Below are 25,359 nucleotides of genomic sequence, written 5' to 3' on the forward strand. Positions count from 1 at the left end.
TCTAGCAGAATTAATCGTGAATTAATTCAATCTGTCAACATGGCGACTGCTACAAAAGCTACTACGTCGCTCGAGTCTAGCGTCGTTCTAACAAGGAAGCGAGCAAGCATCAAAGGTCAAATAACTAGGCTTTCGAACGTGCTTACCGATGAAACACCAAATCAAAAATCCCTTGAGATCAAACTCAATTCATTGAGGGCACGGCCGGATTATCCTATAGGCACACTAGGCACGTGCCTAGGGCCTACGAAATTCAGGGGCCTACGAAAAACTTGGGAGAAAAAAATTTATTGACCAAAATAATTTAGCTTTAAAAAAACAAGTGTATTTTGCACAAAATTATGAAGATACAAATAAAAATATAATATTTTTCGGTAATAAATTATTTTGCAGAATCTTATGATCTAATATATTACTTTTTTGCGATTTTTGGATTCAACGAAATCTTGTATTATGCTGTCGAATTCCAAACTACGCAAAATGTCGTATTCAATAGACATAAGTGCGAGAGATGCCAAACGATCTTGATTCATTGTTGAACGCAAATAATTTTTTATAAATTTTAATCTGGAGAAAGATCTTTCTCCTTCTGCATTTGATCCAAGAATCGACAAATATATTCTTAATGCAATGTGAACGTTAGGAAAAGTATTCACAAGTTTATCTTTAATTTGAGCCTTCAACATTTCTTGTGCAGATTTATGCTCATACAAATTTGAAAATAGTAAAAATTCATCTACAAAGTTTTCCTCTAAATCGGAAGAGTAAATTTTCACCAAAAATGGTATTACCGATATCAACTGCAATATCGGCAGTATGTCGGTATTGCAGATAAAGTTAGATAAACAAATTCGTAAATTAAAACCCATATTAATAAAAAAGTAAAAAAAAAATATGCAAGAAAATTTTAGCGGGGAAAGAGGGGGGGGGGCAAAAACGGCTATGCCTAGGGCCTACGAAAGGTATAATCCGGCTCTGTGCCTAGGGCCTACGAAAAGTATAATCCGGCCCTGATTGAGGGGTCTAAAAACGAAGATCGATGATCTTCGAAACGATTGCTACAGTATCTTATCCGATACAGATTTAGCAGACTTTGAAATTTCCCTAACGGAAATGGAGGACAACGTAGAAGCAATTGAGGTAAGCTTCTTAGACTTAATTATTCCACAAACTTCAAATTTGAGTTCAAATTCTGTTTTGAATGAACCGAATACTTCTGCAAACATCAAACTACCTCAAATTACTTTACCCCAATTTTCGGGTAAATACACTGACTGGCTTACCTTCAAAGCTCAGTTTACTACCTTAATTGATGAAAACAATCAATTAAGTGACTTATTTACAATCATCATTAACTGGTACTGCAAAACAATTACAGAATGTAGATGACTCTTATTCTTCCTTGTTTAACGCATTAAAAAACAGATATGAAAACAAACGACTGATAGTAAACAGTCATATAACTGAGTTATTAAATTTAAGTAAAATTAAATTTGAATCTTGTAAGGATTTAAGAAACTTAATTGATAATTTACTTAATCAATTAAGAGCATTAAAGCAACTTGGATTAGAACAAAATAAATTATCTGAGACACTAATAATGAACATTGTTTTGCAACGCCTTGACGATGAATCAAGAAAGGCTTTCGAAATGTCTTTAAATTGTAACGAATTGCCCACCTGGGAATTTTTTACTGAATTTGTGTTAAAACGTATTCAAGCTCTTGAAAATGTTCAAAAATGTATTTCTGTTTCAAAACCGAAACAAGAAGTTACCCCCAAACATAAAAGTTTCGTTTTGCAAAATGATAAGCATTTCTCTTGCTCTATGTGTCATCAAAACCATTTAATATATAGGTGTAAAAAATTCATTGACTTATCTGCTCAAGAGCGATTGAATAGTGTAAGAAAATTGCATCTGTGTTTTAATTGTTTGGGTAAACACATGTTATCTCAATGTAAAAAATTAGAGTTTAAATGTAAACATTGCTCTAGAAATCATCATTCGACACTTCATGGGGCTAATTTCTTAAAACCCGAAGTTGAAAACAAAAATAATCAAATATTAGAATCCAATTGCTCTAATTTAACTGAGATTATTCCAAATCAAGCAAATATTGAGATGAGTAATATGAGTGGAGGGGAAACGAAAACTGTCACTTCCTCCTTCGCCCTTTCTCACAGCTGGCAGAAGGCGCCGCCAAGCAGTTGTAATGTCTATGATACTTACTCAAATGTTTTGCTTTCAACTGCTTTAATTTATGTGCGAGGAATAAATGAATGTTTTTATCCCTTTTTATGTATTCTCGATAGCGGTTCTGAAATAAGCGCTATTACTGCTGATGCAGCAAAATTATTGTGTTTAAAGGAGAATACATTAAACTCATTAATAACTGGAATTAATGGGGCAACTTTGAATGTAAATAAATCGATCTCTGCTCTTGTTTCTAATAAAAATAGAGACTTTACGAAAGAGATAAAAATGCTGATAGTGCCTAAGATTACTGAATTAACCCCTGCTAAACCGCTTGATGTTTCTAAAATTAAATTTCCTCAAAATTTGACTTATGCAAATCCTAACTTTTTTAAGCCTCAACGTGCTCATATCTTGCTTGGCGGAGATATTTTTTACGAACTATTACGAACCGAGCAAATAAAATTGGAAAATAGTTCAGTCATTTTACAGAACTCTGTACTCGGCTGGATTGTAACGGGAAGATTGGGCACTAAAGATAATTGTAAGGAATACAAATGTCACTTATTATCACAAGATCACACTTTAACTGATTTGCAAAAATTTTGGGACCTTGAGTCTCTAGGAATAAAGGATGAACCCAAATGCTTAGAGGGGGATGAAGCACTATCCAAATTTAATGAAACAATTAGTTATAAAAATAAAAGATATGAAATCACTCTTCCTTGGAAAAGAGATTGGAGGGTATTGAACGATAATCTTACTGTCGCAACTAAGCGATTTAAAGGTCTTTTAAATCGTATGACTTCAAATGAAAAATTGTATATTCAATATAGTGAAATATTGCGAGATTACTTAGAAAAGGGAATTATTGAGAAGGTTCCATCCGCTTCAGATACTGTTGATAAACCTGTGTTTTATTTACCCCATCACCCAGTTTTCCGGAAGGACAGTGTTTATACCAAGTGTCGCATTGTTTTTGATGCTAGTTCTTGTGATGTTGGTGAACTTTCACTTAACGATTGTCTCTGGACGGGAACGAACCTTAATCCGAATGTATTTCATCTTTTAACCTTTTTCCGAATGAATAAATTTGCTATTTTAGCGGACATTGAATGTGCCTTTTTGCAAATAGCATTGAACGAAAATGATAAGGACTCATTAAGGTTCCTTTTCACTCTAGACGATCCCACTAAGTCTGAAAATACTCAATTGCAGGTATTCAGATTCAACAGGCTTCCATTTGGAGTCAATGCAAGCCCTTTTTTGCTTTCAGCGACTCTCAAGCACCATAATGATAAGTTCAAGAAAATATATCCAACAACTTCAAATATTCTTGATACTTGCTTTTATGTCGACGACATTGTAGCTGGTGCAGATAACTTGTCTGAAGCCTTCAAAATTTCTAGAGAAGCTGACATTATCATGAAGGATGCTAGCATGCACCTTCGTAAATGGGTCTCAAACGACGAGTCACTAAAACAAATGTGGGAGGAACAAGGATTCAGTACTCTTCCTTCATCCTCATCAGAAAGCCCAAACGAGTTGCACAAAGTTCTTGGGATGTCCTGGGACACAAAACCTGACATTTTAACTATGGAAGTTAAGGGACTACTGGAATTTCTTGACTTGAGAAAAAATACAAAACGATTTGTGTTGCAAGCAGCAGGTAGAATATTCGATCCCGTTGGACTAGTAACACCTTACACCATCAGATTAAAGATTCTTCTCCAAGAATTATGGTTGCGTAAGATCTCATGGGACGACGAGCTTCCTTCAGATATTCAAGAAACTTGGAAGCAGTGGTGTATCGAAATTCCTGAATTGGCTAATTTGCAAATACCCAGAAATGTATTTCAAATTTCTGATCACTCAGACTTTGTGTTAGAATTGCATGCATTTGCAGACGCTAGTCCAAAGGCTTACGGTGCTGCCATATACTTAAGAATTAAAACAGCAAATCAAGTATCTGTAAACTTAGTGGCTTCCAAGAGCCGTGTTGCACCCCTTAAGAGAATTTCTCTTCCTAGGTTAGAATTGATAGCCGTATTGCTTGCTTCACGACTTGCACGTGAAGTAAAGAAGGTATTAGATCGGAAAGGAATATTATCTATTTATTATTGGACGGACTCTCAGATTACATTGTATTGGATAAAAGGTTCCGTATTTAAGTGGAAACCCTTTGTAGCAAACAGGGTTAAGGAAATTCAATCTCTCACTGACCGAGAATCTTGGAATCATTGTGCTGGATGCGACAATCCAGCAGACTTAGTAACTAGAGGAATTAGTTGCAAATCTCTCATCGAAAATGTCACCTGGTGGACCGGACCAGACTTTTTAAAGGAATTAGTAATTCCTAAGTGTGATGAGACTCTGAACATTCCAGAAACTGACCTACCTTGTGAAGAACTGAAAAAGTGCTCTGCTCCTGATCCTCATGACATTCAATCTGTTTCTTTAATTACCACCAAAGATAGATCCTTTTTTGAACAAATTCTTAACCTTTCTAACAGTTTTGTCAAACTAATTCGAATATTATCCTTTATTTTTAGATTTATTCATAATTGTCGTAATCCAATGTCTAGAAATAAGGGGTTCTTAACCATTGGAGAGAACAAAGATGCAGAAAATTGGCTTCTGCTTTCATTGCAGTCAGGTGAGTTCCAAGAGGAATTTAAAAGGCTCAAACAAGGTGAACCAGTTTCATCTAGGAGTAAGTTATCTTGTTTAAATGTATTCTTGGATGAAAATTCTCTAATTCGTGTTGGTGGCAGACTTAGAAACTCTGATTTATCGAATAATAGTAAATTTCCCATTGTACTGCCTAGCAAGCATAAATTAACTGATGTAATTTTGAGTCATTATCATTTGAAGTATTTTCATTTAGGTGCACAAGCACTTTTGTTTCAAGTGCGACAGAAATTCTGGCCGCTTAACGGCAGAAATAATTGTCGTAAAATTGTTCATTCTTGTGTGATTTGCTTTAAAAATAAGCCTGTAAGTGTCCAACAAATAATGACCGATCTACCAAGGGAACGTGTCACTCCTAATTTTGTCTTTAATGTGACAGGGGTTGACTTTTGTGGACCCTTTCTAGTAAAATTTAAAAATCAGCGTAAAGGAGTGTTAAATAAGATTTACGTAGCTGTTTTTATTTGCTTATGCACAAAGGCTTTACATCTTGATTTTGTTTCAGACTTAACCACACAAGGATTTATAGCTTGTTTGAAACGTTTCTTTGGTAGACGAGGCAAATGTTCGAAAATCATGTCAGACAATGGAAAGACATTTGTTGGAGCAAATGTTGAGATTAAAAAACTTTTGAAGCTTGTCACTTCCCGCAATGAAAACTTGTCTAACTTTCTCTCAAACGAGAATATTGTATGGGAATTTATACCCCCCAAATCACCTAATTTTGGGGGCCTTTGGGAAGCTGGGGTGAAGGCTTTCAAATTTCATTTCAAACGAGTAATAGGTAGCCAAAAATTGACGCTTGAAGAATTTGTAACTATTTTAGCTGAAATAGAAGGAGTATTGAACTCCCGACCCCTCATTCCATTGTCGGCAAACTTTGATGATTTTCGAACATTAAGTCCAGGTCACTTCATAATTGGGAGACCAATAAATGGCCTTCAAGAACCTCTACTTAATGATATCAAGGAAACTCATTTGTCCAAATGGCAAAGGGTAACTAAATTTAGTCAACAAATTTGGCAATTGTGGAAGAAAGATTACTTAAATAATTTGCAGGGTCGAACCAAATGGAAATTTAGTAAGGACGATGTAAAACAGGGTGCTCTTGTTTTAATGAAAAATGAGCAACTTCCTGCCACACAGTGGTCAGTTGGAAGAATAGTGGAAATATTTCAAAGTAGGGATGGAAAAATAAGAATTGTAAATGTACGTATGCCTAATGGTAAAATTTTCAAGAGAAATGTCAGAGACATTTGTATATTACCGCTTGAATGAAAAAAAAAATTGTTTTTCTTATGCATATGTTTTTCAAAAGAAACTATTTGAGTGAATTAATTTTGTTTATAATTATATATGTATATTAATCAGCACATGTTATCATACTGTATTTGTTCTCAAATTGTGTGTAATCATAGCAAAATTTAGTTGTTCATTATTTTTTATGATTCTAATAGTATTCATATGTTCTATGTATTCTGTTTGTTAGTTATATTGTTTATTGAAATTATGTAATTGAATTTCAATCGGGGGGGAATGTTAAGTGACGCCAGAGGGCGTATGTGCCAGGGAGAAAATTGTAGTGTTAGTAGTAGTAGTAGATGCATGTAACTGCAGCGATGAACCATCGCCACATCTCTCAATAAATTGTTTTGTTTGTAACCAGTCGCCTAGAATTACTTATAACCTCTTCATACAGTCCAAGCTATCGACGACCTTACAATTATCCATAATCAGAAGTGGCTGCATTTCGTTCGACGGGACACTTTCCTCATTATTTATTTGTTCGATTTTTCTTTTCTGTCCAGGTGGAGCAGAAAATGAGTTGTACCTTGTAAGTATGTGTCTAGAACACTTGTTAATAGACTTTCTAAATATATATATTTGGTTCTCATTGGTTTCCTTTGCCCCAGTTATGGCAAAATCAAGGTGGTTTTATTTAAGTGGGACATACTGTATTACGTTTATACAATGAATTTCGAAAATCAAATTGATATCATATCCTTTTTATAATAATTGAATAAATTGACAAAGGTTTAGGTCGAAAATTATCTTTAACTATTATTTGAAAGATAAACTATTATTATTCACTGAAGAGCCAAAAAAACTGGTATACCTCTACCTCCCTAATATCGTGCAGGGCCCCCGCGAGCACGTAGAAGTGCCGCAACACGACGTGGCATGGATTCGATGAATGTGTGAAGTAGTGCTAACACCATGAATCCCGCTGGGCTGTCCGTGAACCAGTGGGAGTAAAAGGGGGTGGGGATATCTTCTGAACATCACGTTGCAAGGCATCCCAAATATGTTCAATGATGTTCATGTCTGGGGATTTTGGTGGCCAGCGTAAGTGTCTAAATTCAGAAGAGTGCTCTTGGATCCACTCCCAAACCTGAACATTATTGAACATATTTGGGATGCCTTGCAACGTGATGTTCAGAAGATATCCCCACCCCCTTTTACTCCCACTGGTTTATGGACAGCCCTGCGGGATTCATGGTGTCAATTATCTCCAGCACTACTTCACACATTCATCGAATTCATGCCACGTTGTGTTGCGGCACTTCTGCGTGCTCGCGAGGGATCTACACGATATTAGGCAGGTATACCAGTTTTTTTGGGCTCTTCAGTGTATGTCTATTTTGCTAAATTTCTAATTTAAATTCAAATAATTCTAAATTCTTGAATTGAGCACTAACTGTGAACATCTTTAATTCTGAAAATATTTAATTGCATTTTATGATTCTGATATCACGCATTTTTATTCTTTTGTCAACAAATATATTTTTTATACAAATGTCTTACCTACATTATGAGAGATCATTAAAATCTGATAAATGTTCAAGTCGTCTACATTTTCTTTTTATCGTAAAAACAGAATACGAACACTGTCATATTAAATCTTGCATTGAATACAAAGTATTTAGTGACCTTATTTTTGTACTATGTTACCAGGGTTTGACATAGTTTTTTTTCTCTATTTCTGTTAAAGAATGTGCTTTGAATCCCACTGTTATTATTAGCATAAGAAAATATTCTACGAATTATGTTTCATTTGTGATTTATTCCAAATAAAATGAATATATTATATTACGAGAATAACAACTCTCCAGCTGGTGAAGTGCGTTACAAATATAGAGGTAATATCTTAAGATTTATTTAAAAAATGAGGAAAAAAAAACATTTTTATATTAAGTTAGACAATAAAAATACTACAAATGCTATTAATTTTAATCTAAATATTTATACTATTCTGAAATTAAATTTTCATGTATAGTTATCCAAAAAATAAGCTAAAAATTTTACATATTTCATAGACTTTATTGATTTTTTGAAGCATATTCTGGTATTAATTAGTATCTATTAATCCCATATTTTGTCACTTAAAGTTTTCTATACTTTTGAAGAACTGTCATTTAATTTCAAGATTAATCAGTAAAAGGTGATCGAAAAACTTAAAATTATATGAAAGATTACTTAAAAAAGGTGATAAAAGTGTTCAGTTTGCTGCATTCTACTTATGAGACCAGTTATTTATACCTGCCAAGTCTCAAAATCGGTTACCAAACTAGTCAATAGATGGCAGTGCTAACTGAGAAAAAGTATTAAAAAAAAATTCCGAAATTACCACAATTTTTAGCAAATATCTTGTGTAGTCTAATTCTGATGTTCAAATTTTAAAAAAACGCTTCCACAGTTGGAATGGTCTGGCAAGAAGCAGAAAACGTTTCATAATTTTTCTAGGCAACGCTTTTTTGATGTTAAAATTAGAAAAGAATTTTGAAACTTGATGAAAAAAACATCTTTTGTCCAAGGCAGTATCAAAGTTATTCTCTTTCATTATTCCTTAATTAATTTATCAAACTGACAACCATTTTTGGCACACGTAGTTAATGATAGTTTAGACTTTAGACAGTCAGTTTGAAATACATAAGTCTCTTAAGACAAGTTTTTTTTTCAATTGAAAACCGCCTTACTTAAAGTCGATGAACAGATATGCTCAATACTTTAAGCACAAAATTTTTTTAATACAACAAATAAACTCTATTTCAAATAAACTACTTCGTATTTAAATTAAATATATCACATCAAAAAATTTTCAAATTTAAACTTTAATAGAATAATCTTTTAGTCTTAAGAAGTGTTTTTACACGTAATTATGGATTTACTTTGTATTTTAGCTGCATGTTTCTTTTTTCTTCTGATTTTACAGAATCACAATATGAGGAGTTTTGTGTGTTTCATCTTTCTAATAAAACTAGTAACTGCATTTAATGAAACTACTGCAGAGATTTGCATGGACGATGATGCACTGCCGCAGCCATTGGTAGAGAAGAGAGGGAAAGATACAGATTTCGCTTCATCGGATTCTTTGATGTTCACGAAGGAGAAAATTGCGAGTTGTTAATACCAGGGGGCGTGGAACAAGTGATGATGGCTATCGGACAATTCGAAAACCAACTGATATTATCAGACTTAAATGCTTCTGAGATAGGTAAATACTGACGTTAAGATCATTTTTATAAATTTGTCTTTACTTTTAAAAAGCGTTTTCTTTTCCTTCAAAAAAGTATTGAAATTTATCAACCAATCACTCTAAAACCCCTCAAAGATTAAATATTAAATATTTAAAAATAATTTAAGGAAAAATAAAGGAAGTTTAGCTTAGCGCCACTGATTAAAATAGAGGAAAACTAATTTATGAAAAACATGATTGCTTTAGTTATCTGTAAAGTCAGATTCAAATGTTTTGAGTAATCGAAAGCTGGATTCTTAAACAAATATTTATTTTAAAAATGCATGCACAGTATTGTTGAAGCACTAAAAGGAAACGTTAAGGTAATAAATAGTTTAATGCTTCCTACATAAAGCTTTTTTCTACAATGATTATAGTTGATTGAGGAGTGAGGATTCAGATTTCTGAGTTTTTGTAACTTTTTTAAATTATAAATTTAATATTTTTAATTAATCATTTTTAAATGAATTATTTGTAAATGAATTATTTTCGAAATTGGAATTAGAATTTTTCTAAAATTGAAACAGATGTCATTGGCCTCGTGTAAGTGTTGTAAGTGTTGTCGTAAAAAATTTGCTTGTTTGCTCTGTGTTGACTCGGTTCACACGCATCACCCAACCCTGGTCAAACAACTAGCCACATTTTAGGACTCTATCTTTTAGCAGACATGGCAGGCATGCCTTCTAATTTCCCCCAGTCTGACGACGAGGACAGCACTTAAGCTAGCACCCCTCTCTCTAAACTTCCACGCGACAGCCATCGGGAGGAGCCACGACAGATTTAACGTTCACCTTACTGCGAGTACAAACCAGTTGTTTTGTAGTTTTGACGACTTCCAGGATCGAACTCATCACTCCTAATTCTCCACCATATGTTCCTTACCGCCTATGTAAAGTACGAAAATAAATAAGTAATTAATTAAATATAAATTGAAAAATATTGATTGTAATTTTGAATCCTATTTGAAAAATTTATAACTAACCTGGTTTAAAAAATAAGATTATATTTCAAATTAAGATTTAAATTTAAAAAAATTAAAGCTGTGATAAAAAAAAATCAAATCCAAAAAATTTTCTAAGTAAAAAACTAATTAAAATAACCCCTCTGTTATAGTAGAACTGTCACATATGATGAGTTAGCTTCACATGACTCCCCCTCTTACCTCGGAAATCCCCCTGTTATCCTTGAAGAATGCCCTTCTTGGACATGCTCCCTTCTGCTTTGCGCCAGCAAATCCTCTCAAAATCTATGACATCTTATTTTTAATTTGCCCCTACTTATAGGTTCTTGTTTCTAGAACCAAACAAGAGTTCTTGTGCCATTATTTGTACTTTATTCTCGCTGTTTAATTTAATTAGTTCTAGTTAGAAAAATTTATAATACTCTGGGTTGAAAAATAAGATTATATTTCAAATTAAGATTTAAATTTTAAAAAATTGAAGCTGTGATAAAAAAAAAGCAAATCCAAAAAATTTTCTAAGTAAAAAAATTACTTATAACAATTCCTCTGTTATAGTAGAGCTGTCACATATGATGAGTTAGCTTCACATGACTCCCCCCTCTTACCCTCGGAAATCCCCCTGTTATCCTTGAAGAATGCCCTTCTTGGGCATGCTCTCTTCTGCTTTGCCCCAGCAAATCCTCTCAAAATCTATGAAGTCTTACTCTTAATTTGCCCCTACTTATAAGTTTCCTGTTTCTAGAACCAAACAAGAGTTCTTGTGCCATTATTTGTACTTTATTCTCGCTGTTTAGTTTAATTAGTTCTAGTTAGAAAAATTTATAATACTCTGGGTTGAAAAATAAGATTATATTTCAAATTAAGATTTCAATTTTAAAAAATTGAAGCTGTGATAAAAAAAAAGCAAATCCAAAAAATTTTCTAAGTAAAAAAATTACTTTAAAACAATTCCTCTGTTATAGTAGAGCTGTCACATATGATGAGTTAGCTTCACATGACTCCCCCCTCTTACCTCGGAAATCCCCCTGTTATCCTTGAAGAATGCCCTTCTTGGACATGCTCCCCTTCTGCCTTGCCCCAGCAAATCCTCTCAAAATCTATGAAGTCTAATTCTTAATTTGCCCCTACTTATAAGTTTCTTGTTTCTAGAACCAAACAAGAGTTCTTGTGCCATTATTTGTACTTTATTCTCGCTGTTTAGTTTAATTAGTTCTAGTTAGAAAAATTTATAATACTCTGGGTTGAAAAATAAGATTATATTTCAAATTAAGATTTAAATTTTAAAAAATTGAAGCTGTGATAAAAAAAAGCAAATCCAAAAAATTTTCTAAGTAAAAAAATTACTTTAGCTGCTTAGTTTATTTCATACATAGCACAAAGTATGCCTTATTTTCATTAAGATGAGGCATCTCTGCACATCATTTTTTTATTTTCTGTATATAAAGAGAAAGCAATTGTTTTTACAATAATAGTGTTTATTATGCAACGAAACGTTTCTATCCCCTTCTCGCCTATCCCCGAATATCATTTAGTAATTATATTGGGAAGTCACACGTCTTATCTTTATTTTATTTTATTTGTATTCAGCATATATGGCAACGTTACTTTTAAAAAGTAACGAGTAAAAGTACAAGTATTTTTAAAAAAAGTAACGAGTAAAAAGTAAAAAGTTCTTAATTTAAAAAGTAACGAGTAAAAGTACAAGTATTTTTAAAAAAAGTAACGAGTAAAAAGTAAAAAGTTCTTATTTTAAAAAGTAACGAGTAAAAGTACAAGTATTTTTAAAAAAAAGTAACGAGTAAAAAGTAAAAAGTTCTTATTTTAAAAAGTAACGAGTAAAAAGTACAAGTACTAAACAAAAAAAGTAACGATTTAAAAGTACATTTCTAGGAAATCGAAGATTCAAAGTAATCTAAAATTTTATTGAATAATATTCTTATGTTCTTCAATGTTTTTGCAAAATTGGTTTTATTTATTTAATTATTTTTAATTTTGAAAGTTATGGGCATTAATTTATTTTTAAATTCGGAGGAATATTATAATATAATTTTATGATATAATCGTATAATATAATTTTAAAATCAAATATAATTTTAATATCAAACTTTTTATGGATTTGCACGAAAAAGAAATTTTATCCATTGATTTTAATTTTTAGTTTATTATTTTTATTTATTTAAATTACCATTGATTTAAAATTGTTTTACTCTATAGAAACGCGTTTCAAAAGCACAAACCTAAACAAAGCAAACACGGGGTTTCAGATAGCTTTGTGATCTTTGAGCTAGTAAAAAATAATTGAATGTGCAGTATAAGTTGAAACAGAACAGTCTACAGTTTTATTTGTAACAATGGCTAATGCTGAAGTCATGCGAGAAAATCTTTTTCCGAACATTTCTGCCAAACGGAATAATTAAAATTTGTAGACGAATTATAGTATCAGCGGCTAAATTAATACATTCGAGTTTTCAAGAGTTAAAATAGTAATTATAATAGTTCTCAGTAGCACAAATAGTTCCGAAGTTCTTAGAGATTTGATTGAGTGTTGTTTGACAAGGTCGGGCATAAACATAATTTTAGTAAAAAATGTACTAGGTAAAAATGTATTTAGTAAAAAATGTGTTAAGACAAAAATGTATTATTAGTAAGTTCAAAAAGAAAATTGAAAAACGTAATAACAAAATCCAAAATTTTTTATTTAAAATGTATTAAACAAATGCATAAAACTCGAAAATGAATGAAAATAACTTCCTAATTAATATTTTTATTCATTTTGCAAAATAATTGCATTTTGACAGCAATTTTTTTTTTTTAGAAAGGTTACCGAGTTTTAGAAAAAAGTAACGATTTCATTCGACATTTCCGTTACAAATACTTGTACTTTTTCCCAAAAAAAGTAACGAAAGTATAAGTAAAAGTACTAAATTTAAAAATTAACGAAGTACAAGTAAAAGTACGTACTTTTTACTTGTACCGGCGGTACAAGTAACGAAAGTAAAAGTACTGCCATATATGGTATTCAGTGATGTTTGCGCATTCAGTGGCATGCCTATTCGCTATAAAACTTGATACAAAATTATGCTCATTATCCTGAGATATTTTTTAATAAATTTGTGATCGAATCCGTTTTCAGACGCATATATTTATAATGTTTAAAATATTTTAATTTAGGTTTTGAGGTATATGACACTTGTTCAAAGACTTCTGTTGCTTTGCTAAATCTCATGCAGGCTTTGAAATCATCTCACTCTGTGCATGAAGAATGCGGAGCTCTTCAATATACTGGTATTATGATTTTTTTTTTCCTATCAGATTATGAAAATCTTATGATTTTTACTCATTAAGGATTTTTTTTTCATTAGGTGTGATTGGTCCACTTAATACAACGTTGCAAAGAAATATGCAAATTTTGTTAGAAGCCATGAAGATATCTTACTTTCCATTGCAAATCACGTCGTTAAAAGAAGAAATCAAAGTGAGTATTTCAGTCTACAGTTTTCGTGGGATACGTCGGGACCGTGTGGGATAATTTTTGCTGCAAAACATTCAGATCTTAGGTCATAGGGATCATGACCCCCCCCCCCAAATTGAAAAAGCATAAATAAAAATAATAATTTTTTTTAATAGGTTACAAAAGAAATAAATATTTAAAAATTATCTAAAGGGGAATAAACACCTAGGTAGGTCGGAAAAATCGATTTTTTTTTTTTTTTTTTTTTTTTTTTTGCAAAATGGCAGCGTGAAACAAAAACAGGACTTGAAGTGCCCAACGAAGTGCCCTTTCCAAGATTATTAATGCCTGTGACATCGATTTGTACCCATCAATCGATATGTTATTGAGAATTTTAATGGACTCGCACGCATTATTAAACATTCATCGAGAAATTGTTGAAAAAATCATTGACACATTTACCAAAGTTTCTGAAAAACGCATTACATTTATTATTTAAAGATTTTGAATACTTGAATTATTTATGTAATGTTCTATTGTTCATTATGAAAAAAATAAATGAGAAGACTAGCATTAAAAACCTCAGTTTTTTTTCTTCTCTTTTTCAAAAAAAAATATTTAAATTCTTTTTTTTTTTATAAAAAAAATTTATTGTGTGTGTATGTGTGTGGGGAGGATCAGAGTATATGACCCCCTCCAGGAAACACTTCTGGATCCGCCCCTAGTCATCTCATAATCCTACGTACAATATTTGGGGGGCGTATTGTAAAATTGATAATCTTTCAATATTTAGGCTAATGTTAGACTAATATTATATAATACTGATATCAGGGAAACTGAACAAATTACTGAATAAAACAAAAAGTCTGCAAGTTTTTTTTTTATAATGTTTAAAATTCAGTCTAAAATTACGTATTTAAAAACTGAAATATTTTCACTTAAAGCAAATATTTTCACTTAAAAGTATTTCGCTTGGTACTTAGTTGTAAAAAATAATATTAAAAAAAAAAATTTCATAATACTATTTTTCGTCAGCTTTCAGCTTCGTTCTCCCCTTGACTAGGGAGGGCATATCTTGATTTCAAACAATTAACTTAAAAAAAGACATTATTTCCTTTTGTGCTACCAATGTTAGCAAAGATTTATGTTTTGCAAATAATTACAGGATATGTATTTTCTTCCCAACTTCGAAAGCTAGTAGAATGCAGCAATGAATTTTGTTTGCATGGAATGACAGGTTATCTATTGTTTTCACAGCGTTACGAGCTCATAAGCAGTGAAATACTTTTACAGGGAACTACGGGATTTATTTTTCTCTCTGTTACAAAAACTAACAAGTAGTAAAAAACTTGCCAGGGAATTAGAAGTCAGTATAAATTTTCTTCTCAGATCTAATAAATAGTAAGTACAGAACACTTTTACAAGAAGTTACAGGATACGTAAAGCGATTGTAAAATAAGTTCGCGAGAAATATTGCTACTGGAAAAAATTACACAAAAAATCTCTCAGACATTATTCCTAACATGGGAGATAAGATTATTGGAATGAAAATAATTTTAAAATTACTCTAAAAAAGTTTAATTTAATTTGAAATTTGTTTTTTTTTTAATAAAAAAAAACAGTAAGAAATTATTTTAAAATACTTAAAAATAAAATTTGAAGTAAATGTTAAAAAGCACAAATAATAAGTAATAGGTACTATTTTATCAAATTTTGAAATAATTTGTTTTTACAGAAATTTCAAAGATACGTCCTGACTCAATATATTAAGCTTTTCTCATTATAAGGTACAGTTGCGCAAGCTACTCAGAGTAACTTTAGATCTTATGATCGCATTTCCAAGAACTAAGAAGCAATCTTAATAGTTCGAAGAGAATTCATGAAATGCGTTGAAATTAATTAGTATAAATAATATTTTAAGGAACAAAAACAAATATCAGGCACAAAATTAATTTTTTCTGAATGAGCAAATTTTTTTTTAAAAAAAGAATGTCCATATTTTACTCTGAAAATAATCTGGAATAAATATCTGGAAAAAAAGTGGTTCCGAATATTTAGTCAAGAGAGCAGTTAATAGTTTAAGCCTTAATTCCGGAGTAAAAATTTACAATTAAGTATCCTCTTAATTTAGCGATTTTATGTTCGCATACAAAACAGAGAAACGCCCTTAACAACTATAATCAATTCTATTGATTTAATAACAGAACAGTAAAATGTGTAGGTTAGTGTAAGATACCTTGGATTGGTTGCATGAAATCGTCCATTTTTCTATTATTTTTATCGTGATTTCTTATTATTAACAAGTCTCACTTTTAAGTAATTTTCTCTGTTTTCTGAATGAACATAAGAAATTGCCAAAATAAGGGAACACTTTATTGTAAACTTTTACCAATACATTAACTACATGAATTGTAACAAAATACATTAAGTACTAACCTTTATAAAACACACCAGGCTTGGCATAATTTTGATATCAATCATTCAAGTTCTAGGAACGGATTCCAATGCTTGACCACTAATAACACATATCAGTATAAAATATAAATCCGAGTATAAAAGTAAAATTCATTTAAGAACCGGGAAACTTTTAATCATTTCTAAGTAAAACACGACACTAGCAATTCTATCATTCGTAAGACCTCAAAACTAATTAAATTGTGGAAAATTTTTTAAGTGATAATATTATAAAATTTTTCAAGCAATCTCCTTTATTTTCTAATCCTCTAACGGGTAGTCAATCACATTTCTCAACCTGTCTTATCCTTTCCCATAACAGGTTCACTACATCACACAATATCCGCCTGAATCAATCAACTTTTTAAAAGTTCTAAAATTGTCGTCTGCTTTCTTAATCTGTCTCGTTGTACTGCACTTTGTTATTGCTTAGGTGAGCCTATTTTTAAAGACTCTTAAAATTCATCGAAAGTTTTTATTTTATTTTATTTTTTCAGCACTCGACAAACCCAATGCTGAATTTTTTCCACCATCAATGTATTATAAAATAAAAAAAAGAAAGAAACCTTTTGAAAATATCTTTTGTTACTTTCCTGATACTTTTTATGTTATGAAAGTGATTAATAATGCTAACTATTAAATACTTTTTTCAAAAAAATATCAAAAATGCTTTTTGGAAGAAAAAAAATTATCGAAAGTTTTCCCTCAATTGGGTATAATATAGCCTACGTCACAGGTTGTGTTGTTCCTACTAAATTTAACCCATGAACGGCATTTTCTGCGAGCCTAACTTCAAGCCACAAATAAACAAACGAAGTGTTCGATCGTTTAAATAGCTGCTCGCCAGATTTTATTGGATTATAAAGAAAAGTTATTGAAACTAAATACAACTAAATAAACAACAACAACTAAAACAAATAACAACAACTACTAATAACAATAACTAAATAAACAACAACTAAATTCCATTCGTTTAGCATTGCGTCATATGTTGTTCCTACTAAATCGAAGTAGTTGTGTTTTTTTCATATTATACCCAATTTTATTTTAGAGTTTAAATTGGAACGAAATCATGTTTTTTCTCAGTGGTAATCCAATTCAGAATATATTATACAATACAAAGTATAATCAAAGAATCTAACTTATTTTAATTTTATGCTTGTAAAACTAAGATATAGTAAATCATACTCGTTATTGTATTGTTTTAAAGGCTTTGTCAGAAGTGCTCTTAGACTTAAAATGGATGTCAGTAGCGGTGTTTTCTTCTACCAAAGTTTTAGACATGGAGTTCAGGGAAGAAGTTCAGAAGAAAAATATTTGCATTGCATCTTCAGTTATTTTATCAATTGATTCAAGGTTCGTAATCAGGTTCAAGGTAACGTTTAGTCCGTAAAATTTTTATGTTAACAGCATATATCCACATTCTTTATTTTCAGAGATAATTTGATTTTCAAACATAATTTATATTTCAGTTTAAGAAATTTCAAAATATTATTCAAAGTGCATTTCGATAAAATATGAACAATTTTATGAATAATTATTATTTGATGATGTTCGTAAAATATTAGTTATCATAAAGATGGCCAATGAATAATAATGTACTAAAGATCGAAAGGAGATTGGAACGTACGGTTTACTGCGTTCTGCTTAGGATAATAGCGACTTCGGACACATCTAAAATCAAAACTAGTTTCAGAGTTCATCAGCAGATGGCACTGCTAACTTAAAAATGCATGTCGAGATCAAAAAGGTTAACACACAAAATGTGATAATGTGTGAAAGGTGAAAACAAGCATCACATGAAATTAGAAAAACACATTAGCACTGAAGTACAAGTGACAGCTCTATTTAAACAATAAATTCTTACAATAATTTACTTAAGGACGATGCCCACACCCCTTAATAAAAATAATACAAATCGTTGAGATTTCTATTATTCTTAATAAGGTGTGTTAAGTATAAAAAAAATGCGAAATGACGTAGAATTCGAAAATCCCGCTCCCTAAGGGTTGACAACTCGTTCACCCAAACAGGTGTAAATAAAATAAAAAAATGTATCAAGTTTGACTTATAATGCCCGTTAATCGGCACGATTGGCGTTGCCAATCAACACGGACGTTACAAGTTTTCAGAATAAAATAATCACGATTTGCAACAACGTTATCATATATGCTAAGGGCGAAATTAATTACAACTAATAATTATTTAGTCACCCGATGAAATATTTCAGTTGAAATGGTCAAGCAAACAACAGAAAACATTGTTTTCAAGTTTTTACAGTTAGCAGTACACCCTGAACAATTTGTTACCGGATAAAAATTAATTTAGTTGGCTAAACAGAATGCAACAAAACGGTTTTTTTTTTCGTCCGATGCTGTTAATATATAAATTTTAAACATGCTCGAAAAATTCCTATTGTGCATTATCTAAGATAATATGTTACATTTTTAGTAAATAAAATAGCATAAGAATTTAAAAATTATTTGTAATCAAATCTTAAAATTACTGATGTTCTTTTAATCACTTCTATTGTAGCAAATCGGAGAGAAATTTAAAAGAAAAGCTTCGAGAAATGTCAACCTTAAACGTTCAAGTTGCTGTGGTTTTGGGATCTGGCATCGATCTACGCAAACTATATGAGACATCCATCGCCATGAATTCTTCTATTCAATATTGGCTCGTAGCTGGCTCAGATTCAACAGATTCATTGCTATCGATTATATTTGGCCCAGATCACCCGGTAATACTGTTGAGAAGAACACCCATCAATATTCCAACTGTTGATAGCAGGGTCTTATCAAATTACAAGTTTCAAGAAAAAATTAGCCGTTTAAATCCAGTACAAAGTTACATCGATTACACCAACAACTGCGTGAGAAACGGAAGTGACACCCTCTTTGATGATAATCGCTGCCAAAGTCACCAGTTTCAGAGTCGAGGCTCGTTGTGGCACATCATTGAAAATTCTCTAAAGGGTCTCATAATTGATGCGACTCAAAATAATGCAACGAAAGGTAATTTATTCCATAAAACCATACAATTCTATATTAAAATTTAATATACTGGGTTATCCAAATGTTTCATCGAGTTTCAATGAGCTGTTTATGTACAAGTACAATACGCCCAAAAAAACGGATCACCCTGAATGACTTTTGATCAAATGGTCAGATCTTCACGTTCTAGGACTTATTCTTAATGGCTCAAGGGGGTAACCTGAAATATGCAAATTAATAAGTGTAGGCGATATTTGAAGTTACGAAATCAGACACAAAAACGTATTTTGTCTGAATAAATATATCAATTTTTCAATGGATTCGGGTTTTTGACTCCCAAATTATAGGGATATATACAATCTGGGAATCTTTTAGCAATGACAACACATATATCATTGCTAAAAGAACAGACAAAAGAAAAATCGTGGAGAAATGACATCCTTAATCTCCTCGATTGCCCAAGAAGCAGCGCTGTAGCTGCCTTTCGTCTTGCTACCAAGCACGATTGCTTGCTTATACGCTCATCTTTTCCGTCTTAAAATAGTGGATAATCCTGTCTGCCCCTTACTACCGCAGTGGTGCGACGATGAATGCTGAACATCTCCTCAACTGTTCAGTTCTCACCATAGAGGTGGTATAAGGTTGCCACCTCTATGGTTCTCACAAAGAAATGCATCTATTCCAGATACTGGGAGGTCAGAGACCTTTTGTTCAATTTAAATTCTTGATTTAATTTTTGTGTTTGATGTTTTGCTCTTGTTTTTATATTTTGTATATTTCATCTCTTTTCTGTATTTGCATTTTTCTTTTTTCTTCTTCTTTTTTTTTTTTATCTCTGCACGGCGTTAGGATAATGTCTGTACCACCTGCTGCATTGGAAATAAAAAAAAAAAATAAAAAAAACAATCCGGGAAACATGGTATCCATAGTTTGGTCAAGAGAGTAATACAAAGTTTGGATCCCATAATGTTAATTCTTTTTTTTTTTTTTTTTTTTGAATATTTCGTCTTATCTCGAGAATTTTAAAACGAATTGTGAAGTTTTTGCCGCAATTATAAAATTAGTTTGTTCAAAGAAAATTTCATGCAAATATATATATATATATATATATATATATATATATATATATATATATATATATATATATATATATATATATATATATATATATATATATATATATATATATATATATATATATATATATATAAATATATATTTATTATTTTTTATTATTTTATTTAATAATAGTCGGAAAAATTTGGATTGCAAAATATCAGATTTTTTCCATCATTTTAAAGTATGTAATTTTGCATGGCAAAATACTAAAATTGTGCAAAATCGGTTCAATAGTTCCTAAGAAATCGAATTTTAAAGAAGTCGTATTTTTGAAATTCGATTTTCCAAGAACTATTCAACCAATTTCGCTCAAATTTCGTATTTTGCCACGTAAAATAACATTCTTTGAAATGATGGGGAAAAATTTATACCTTACAATCCAAATTTGTTTCAACCATTATTACAATTACACACACTGAACATTTGTAGTGTATACCAAACACTGGCGGAGACTGTATCTTTCTTTCAATTTATCACCTGTTTTTACGTTGTATACTACTAGTAAATGAACACTACTTTGTAACTGGATGAATAATTTAGATTTAGACTAACCCTATATTATTTAGAATTGTTAATGATTTTAGCTAGCTATTCACTTATTTTTTTTTCACTTATGTTAATTCTAGTAGAAGAATTGGATAATCAAGCGACAAGAAAGAAATCCAGTGCAAGAAATGACACAAGAGGAATACCAGAAAGTTATGCGATTGAAATATGGACATTTCAGCATGCCATTGGTAGATTTTCAAAGCACAAAGAATTGCTAGTAATTTTTTTCTTTATTGTTTTGCTACATTTATATTTATTTATTTATGTTTAATCATGCCCATTGCTTGAAAATAACAAAGATTTCCTAAGCACTCATGCAAATATTTTACTTGTAGAAATTTTACTTTAATCTCATCTTAGCATACTATTCAAATCTATCATATATAGGGCTTAGAACATGCATTGATCTACACCTTTTTTTTTCAAGAGATGGTATTTTTACATCTAACTGCAAATTTACTATTGCTTCCTGACAGATATTTTACAATTTTCGAAATTTCCACTTCATAATCGTACAATACACAAAAACATTTTATTCCCAGCGCGAAAACCGTGGTATTTTTTTCCAAGAACACTCTACTAAAAAATTTGCAACTTCATTTATTATATTTCCAATAGCCTTTCAAACGCAATATTACAGATAACATTCTAAATCATCATCATTGGTACTATTTTAAATAATCATCTTGGATCGACAGTCAAGAACTCCTTTCCTCAAGAACTTTTTCTAACTCCTTTGCAAATTGACTGTTCTAAAATCAAAATTCAATTTTAAAAAAATAAATTCTGAAAAAAAAAATATTTATATACATTCCCAAAACTGGAATTTAAAGAAAAAGAAAAACTTGTTTTTGTAGAGAGGAAAGCGTTGTTGTTGCATAGTTAAGAAACAACAAAAGAATTATACAATTTGATAACAAATAAGTTCATGCAGCTGTGTTGATGTATCTGGTAAATTCTAATTAATAAATTTTTCAAATTAAGTTATTATGGTCAAATTTTATACCCTCGCAAAATACATTTTTATCTGACCACAGACATAGGTATCGATTAGTTTTAAAGGTAGGAGCAGCGAAAAATTTATATTGTGAGCGAAAGATTTGGTCTCGAAATTTCGGAGCTTAATTTTTTCGTAAGCATAAAAAGATTATGTATGGTGGCTTGAAAATTTCACTGAGCGATTAGTTTCAAATAGTAATTGGAAAAAAAAGAGTTTAAAACTGTTATAAAGAATTAATTCTATAAAATCAGTTTTTAAAAATTTAATTGATGTTAGGCTATTTTGTTGTCAGTTACAAAAATAAATAACTAGTCTCTTTGCTTTGTTAAAATTTGGCAATAGTTATTTTAAAATTCCCAGTATCTAAAACTTTTATTATAAGTCATATGCTTATAATTCATTTAGTGAATAAGTTGATAAGGTTGATGTCAAATTGAGTATACTAATTCATCATAACGACCTTATTAAGCTAGATGCATGTTTATGTAAATTTGTATGCATTCAATAAAAATTTAGACACTTTTCAAGTATATTAAGGAATTTTTTTAATTTAAATCCTGATCTTTAACATAATATCATTAATTTTCTGCTGAGAGTCACGCGAGTTCATGTAACAATCAGAGTAACTGAAAGATCTCTGAACCAATTGCAATGCCTTATTTCCAATGTGAAACCATGATGAAAAACCTGTATAGCAGAAGAAAGGAACCATACTTCCCTATAACCCTTTTTTTTAAAATTCAATAATCGTTCTTTGATACATTTAGACTCTGAAGAGTGTAACGCACATCATAAGTTGCATTCTTACTCTCCATTTTTCTCTGCGACTTACTTAAAATATTAACTTATACAACATTTTACATTTTAGGTTGGTCACTTCAGCAATGATCATCTTGAATGGGACAAAAAAAGACTCAATGTTTTCCACTTTACTGGCTCTGGATGGTTTAAAATACCAGAATTCCACTGCAGGCAGAATTGCCACGAGATATGCGAAAACTTTGAGAATATATCTCTTGCAACTGACTTGGAAAATTTACTCAGTAGAATCTATTACTGGAAGTATGAGACGTGGATTACAGTACTGATAACCACTTCCTGCGTAGGCATTATAATATCTCTGCTTACTGGAGCTTATCTTATATCAAGAGCGTGCAGAGAAGATTTCGAAGAAGGCAATCAAGCTGCAAACGTTACAGTGCTTATTGCTGTTATGCTTTCCTTCTGCTGTTCAACTTTATTCCTGCTTCAAAATGACACCATATCTTGTTCCAAGAGAATAGCTATTATAGGATTAGCTTATGTAAGCATGCTTGCTCCTATTCTCGCCCGTTGTTTCCTGCTCATTGCTTCCGAAACTGATGGAATCCACGGCCATATTAGTGGTCTGTTGCAGATTATATTGTCTTTCTTCATTTTCGCTGTTCAGGTAGCGATGGCATGTTATTACTGGCTGATGAATTCCAACGAATCCACTCGTCTTATAATCAGATGTTCCATTCATACTAAAATGACTATTTGCTATTTGTCATATCCAATATTTTTAAGTTTCGCGTGGTTAATGACGTCACCATTTTGCATTCGCAATCTTAGAAACAATAAAGAAGGTCTCCTCTTGCATTTAACCAGCATTGTAGTTTGCCTGGCATGGCTGATGTGGGGTTTGCTGTTTTTCTTGCTCAACCCTCGTTGGAAAGAATTCACGATTTGCTTAGGTCTAGTTGCAACAGCTAGTGCTATACTCTTAGGGATATATCTCCCCAAAGTATATCGAATGATTGTGTTCAGCGCTGCAAGAGATCAAGGGCAAGTCAGCATGCAGCCAGTTATTTTTGCTTCAACGTCTTCAAGAAGCCCAAATCCGTCCATTTACGAAAGCATCAATCATGGATACAATCCGGATAAAGACGGCTACGTTGTAGACGTCTTTCGAGATGATTTTGATTCACCAACAAGAAAAATGACTCATTTATAATTCAGCAAATGAAGTTTAAAATGTCATCCGAAGTTCGACAAATAAAAGCACAAAACGACGGGGGAAAAAAAAGATTTGAATTCAAACCCATTTATTAAAGATTTGTGAAAAATAGCAGAGCTTCTCTTCTGAATATAGTTGTATATTACATGCATACGCTTACAATTTTTTTTTCGGTATCTTATTTTGAACCCAATTATTTAATACCCATTCTAGACTGACGCTTAAAATACTATATTAAGATTATATGTTTAGGAAATCAACAAGATGGATTGTATAGTGAAATAAGTATTCAACACATGGGTAAATGATGTATATTAATGATCCCTAAAAGGTGTACAAATAATAAAAGAGATGTCACTAAAATTTCGAGGTTAAATTTTTTTCTGATTATTAATTTTGATGCAACTATAGTAAATTTTGGAACAGTAATATAGGTACCAATGAATTAAAGGTATCAATCAATATTTTAAAATCTCAGAAATATTTTTTAGGCAATCCACATATTCCATGTTACTAAACATAACTACGGTGGATTCCATCATGGTGCAACGAAAGAAAACTGAAACACAAGACACAAGAATGGTAGGCCTAGATTAAGATTCGGAATTACGACGAAGAAAATTGCAGACTATAACCATTGAAAAACGTGACATCAGTATTTACAAACAAATAGCATACAAACTTAGAGATGAGAGTTCATAGGTGCGTACCAACTCGCCATCAAAGGAGGCCAGTTATAAAATATTATAACGTTCGTCCAACATTGAATGTTCCATAAAACGAGATGTTCTACTAGAAGGAACGTAACCACGTTGTGAGGATGTCTACTGCGGTTATAAATATGTCTGTCTGCAGAATACTTCTTAATATTTCATCGAATTACCTATAAACACTATTATAAATCTTCTTTCAATTATGATGATGAGCTAAATACTAAAAGGCTTGCAGCCAAAGTTATAGACCATCAACAATTCCTTTCTCAAAACTTGTCTTTTTAAATCTATAAAAATTAGATTTTTTATAACGAATAAGATTTTATCACACTGTAACACCTGGATCAAGTCTATGGAATTAAAATAAAATCAAAGTACACGAAGAAGTTAATTTCCGCTAAGAAAGAATATATATTTTTACATGTAATAGATTTTTGAAAAATAAGAAAAACATAAATATTTCGCCATTTTAGCACAAGCTTTTTTATGAATAATCTTTACTCCACTCAATCATTATTTTTAAAATCGAATTGTTTCCTAGGAGTGAAAGAGTGATGCTCAAAAATTATAAAAACAATTTTTTATTGACACTTAAATAAACAATAAAATCTACATGATCTGAAATTAAAAGATGAACAAATTCTAATCTGAAACACAATATCCTAATTATTATTAATGTATTATCCATTTTTTCTACACTGATCTTGTAAATAATTAGCATACTGCAGTAATTTAAAGCT

At 31.3% G+C, this 25,359-nt stretch overlaps 2 protein-coding genes across 4 annotated transcripts; both read left to right on the forward strand.

Annotated features, from left to right (window-relative positions):
- Positions 1-1,600: 1,600 nt before the first annotated feature.
- LOC147816579 (uncharacterized) lies at positions 1,601-6,163 on the forward strand. The gene has a single exon (XM_087156883.1). The coding sequence runs from the start codon at positions 1,601-1,603 to the stop codon at positions 6,161-6,163; it is 4,563 nt and encodes a 1,520-aa protein (XP_087013009.1).
- A 3,055-nt stretch (positions 6,164-9,218) lies between these two features.
- boss (G protein coupled receptor bride of sevenless) lies at positions 9,219-24,269 on the forward strand. 3 transcript variants are annotated; one of them, XM_087168034.1, is made up of 7 exons: positions 9,219-9,380; positions 13,534-13,647; positions 13,725-13,837; positions 17,478-17,635; positions 18,803-19,281; positions 21,006-21,145; positions 22,797-24,269. In XM_087168034.1, the coding sequence occupies exons 1-7, from the start codon at positions 9,317-9,319 to the stop codon at positions 23,901-23,903; spliced, it is 2,175 nt and encodes a 724-aa protein (XP_087024160.1). In that variant the 5' UTR covers positions 9,219-9,316; the 3' UTR covers positions 23,904-24,269. The 3 variants fall into 3 exon arrangements, with proteins under 3 accessions (XP_087024160.1, XP_087024165.1, XP_042902088.2); XM_087168039.1 differs by having other exon boundaries at positions 21,009-21,145; XM_043046154.3 differs by having other exon boundaries at positions 17,478-17,623.
- Positions 24,270-25,359: the final 1,090 nt, after the last annotated feature.

This window comes from Parasteatoda tepidariorum, chromosome 1 (genome assembly GCF_982258835.1).
Source record: "Parasteatoda tepidariorum strain Cologne lab strain chromosome 1, Ptep-v5.0, whole genome shotgun sequence".
In the NCBI taxonomy this organism is placed as follows: Eukaryota; Metazoa; Arthropoda; class Arachnida; order Araneae; family Theridiidae; genus Parasteatoda; species Parasteatoda tepidariorum.

What these genes read in the sequence shown, in the direction of transcription:
- LOC147816579 (XM_087156883.1), top strand. Translation starts at nt 1,601, where the DNA reads ATGAACATTGTTTTGCAACGCCTTGACGATGAATCAAGAAAGGCTTTC.
- boss (XM_087168034.1), top strand. Translation starts at nt 9,317, where the DNA reads ATGATGGCTATCGGACAATTCGAAAACCAACTGATATTATCAGACTTA. An exon ending in CGGAGCTCTTCAATATACTG is followed by an intron (nt 13,648 to 13,724) that starts GTATTATGATTT and finishes TTTTTTCATTAG; the next exon opens with GTGTGATTGGTCCACTTAAT. An exon ending in GATTCAAGGTTCGTAATCAG is followed by an intron (nt 17,636 to 18,802) that starts GTTCAAGGTAAC and finishes CTTCTATTGTAG; the next exon opens with CAAATCGGAGAGAAATTTAA.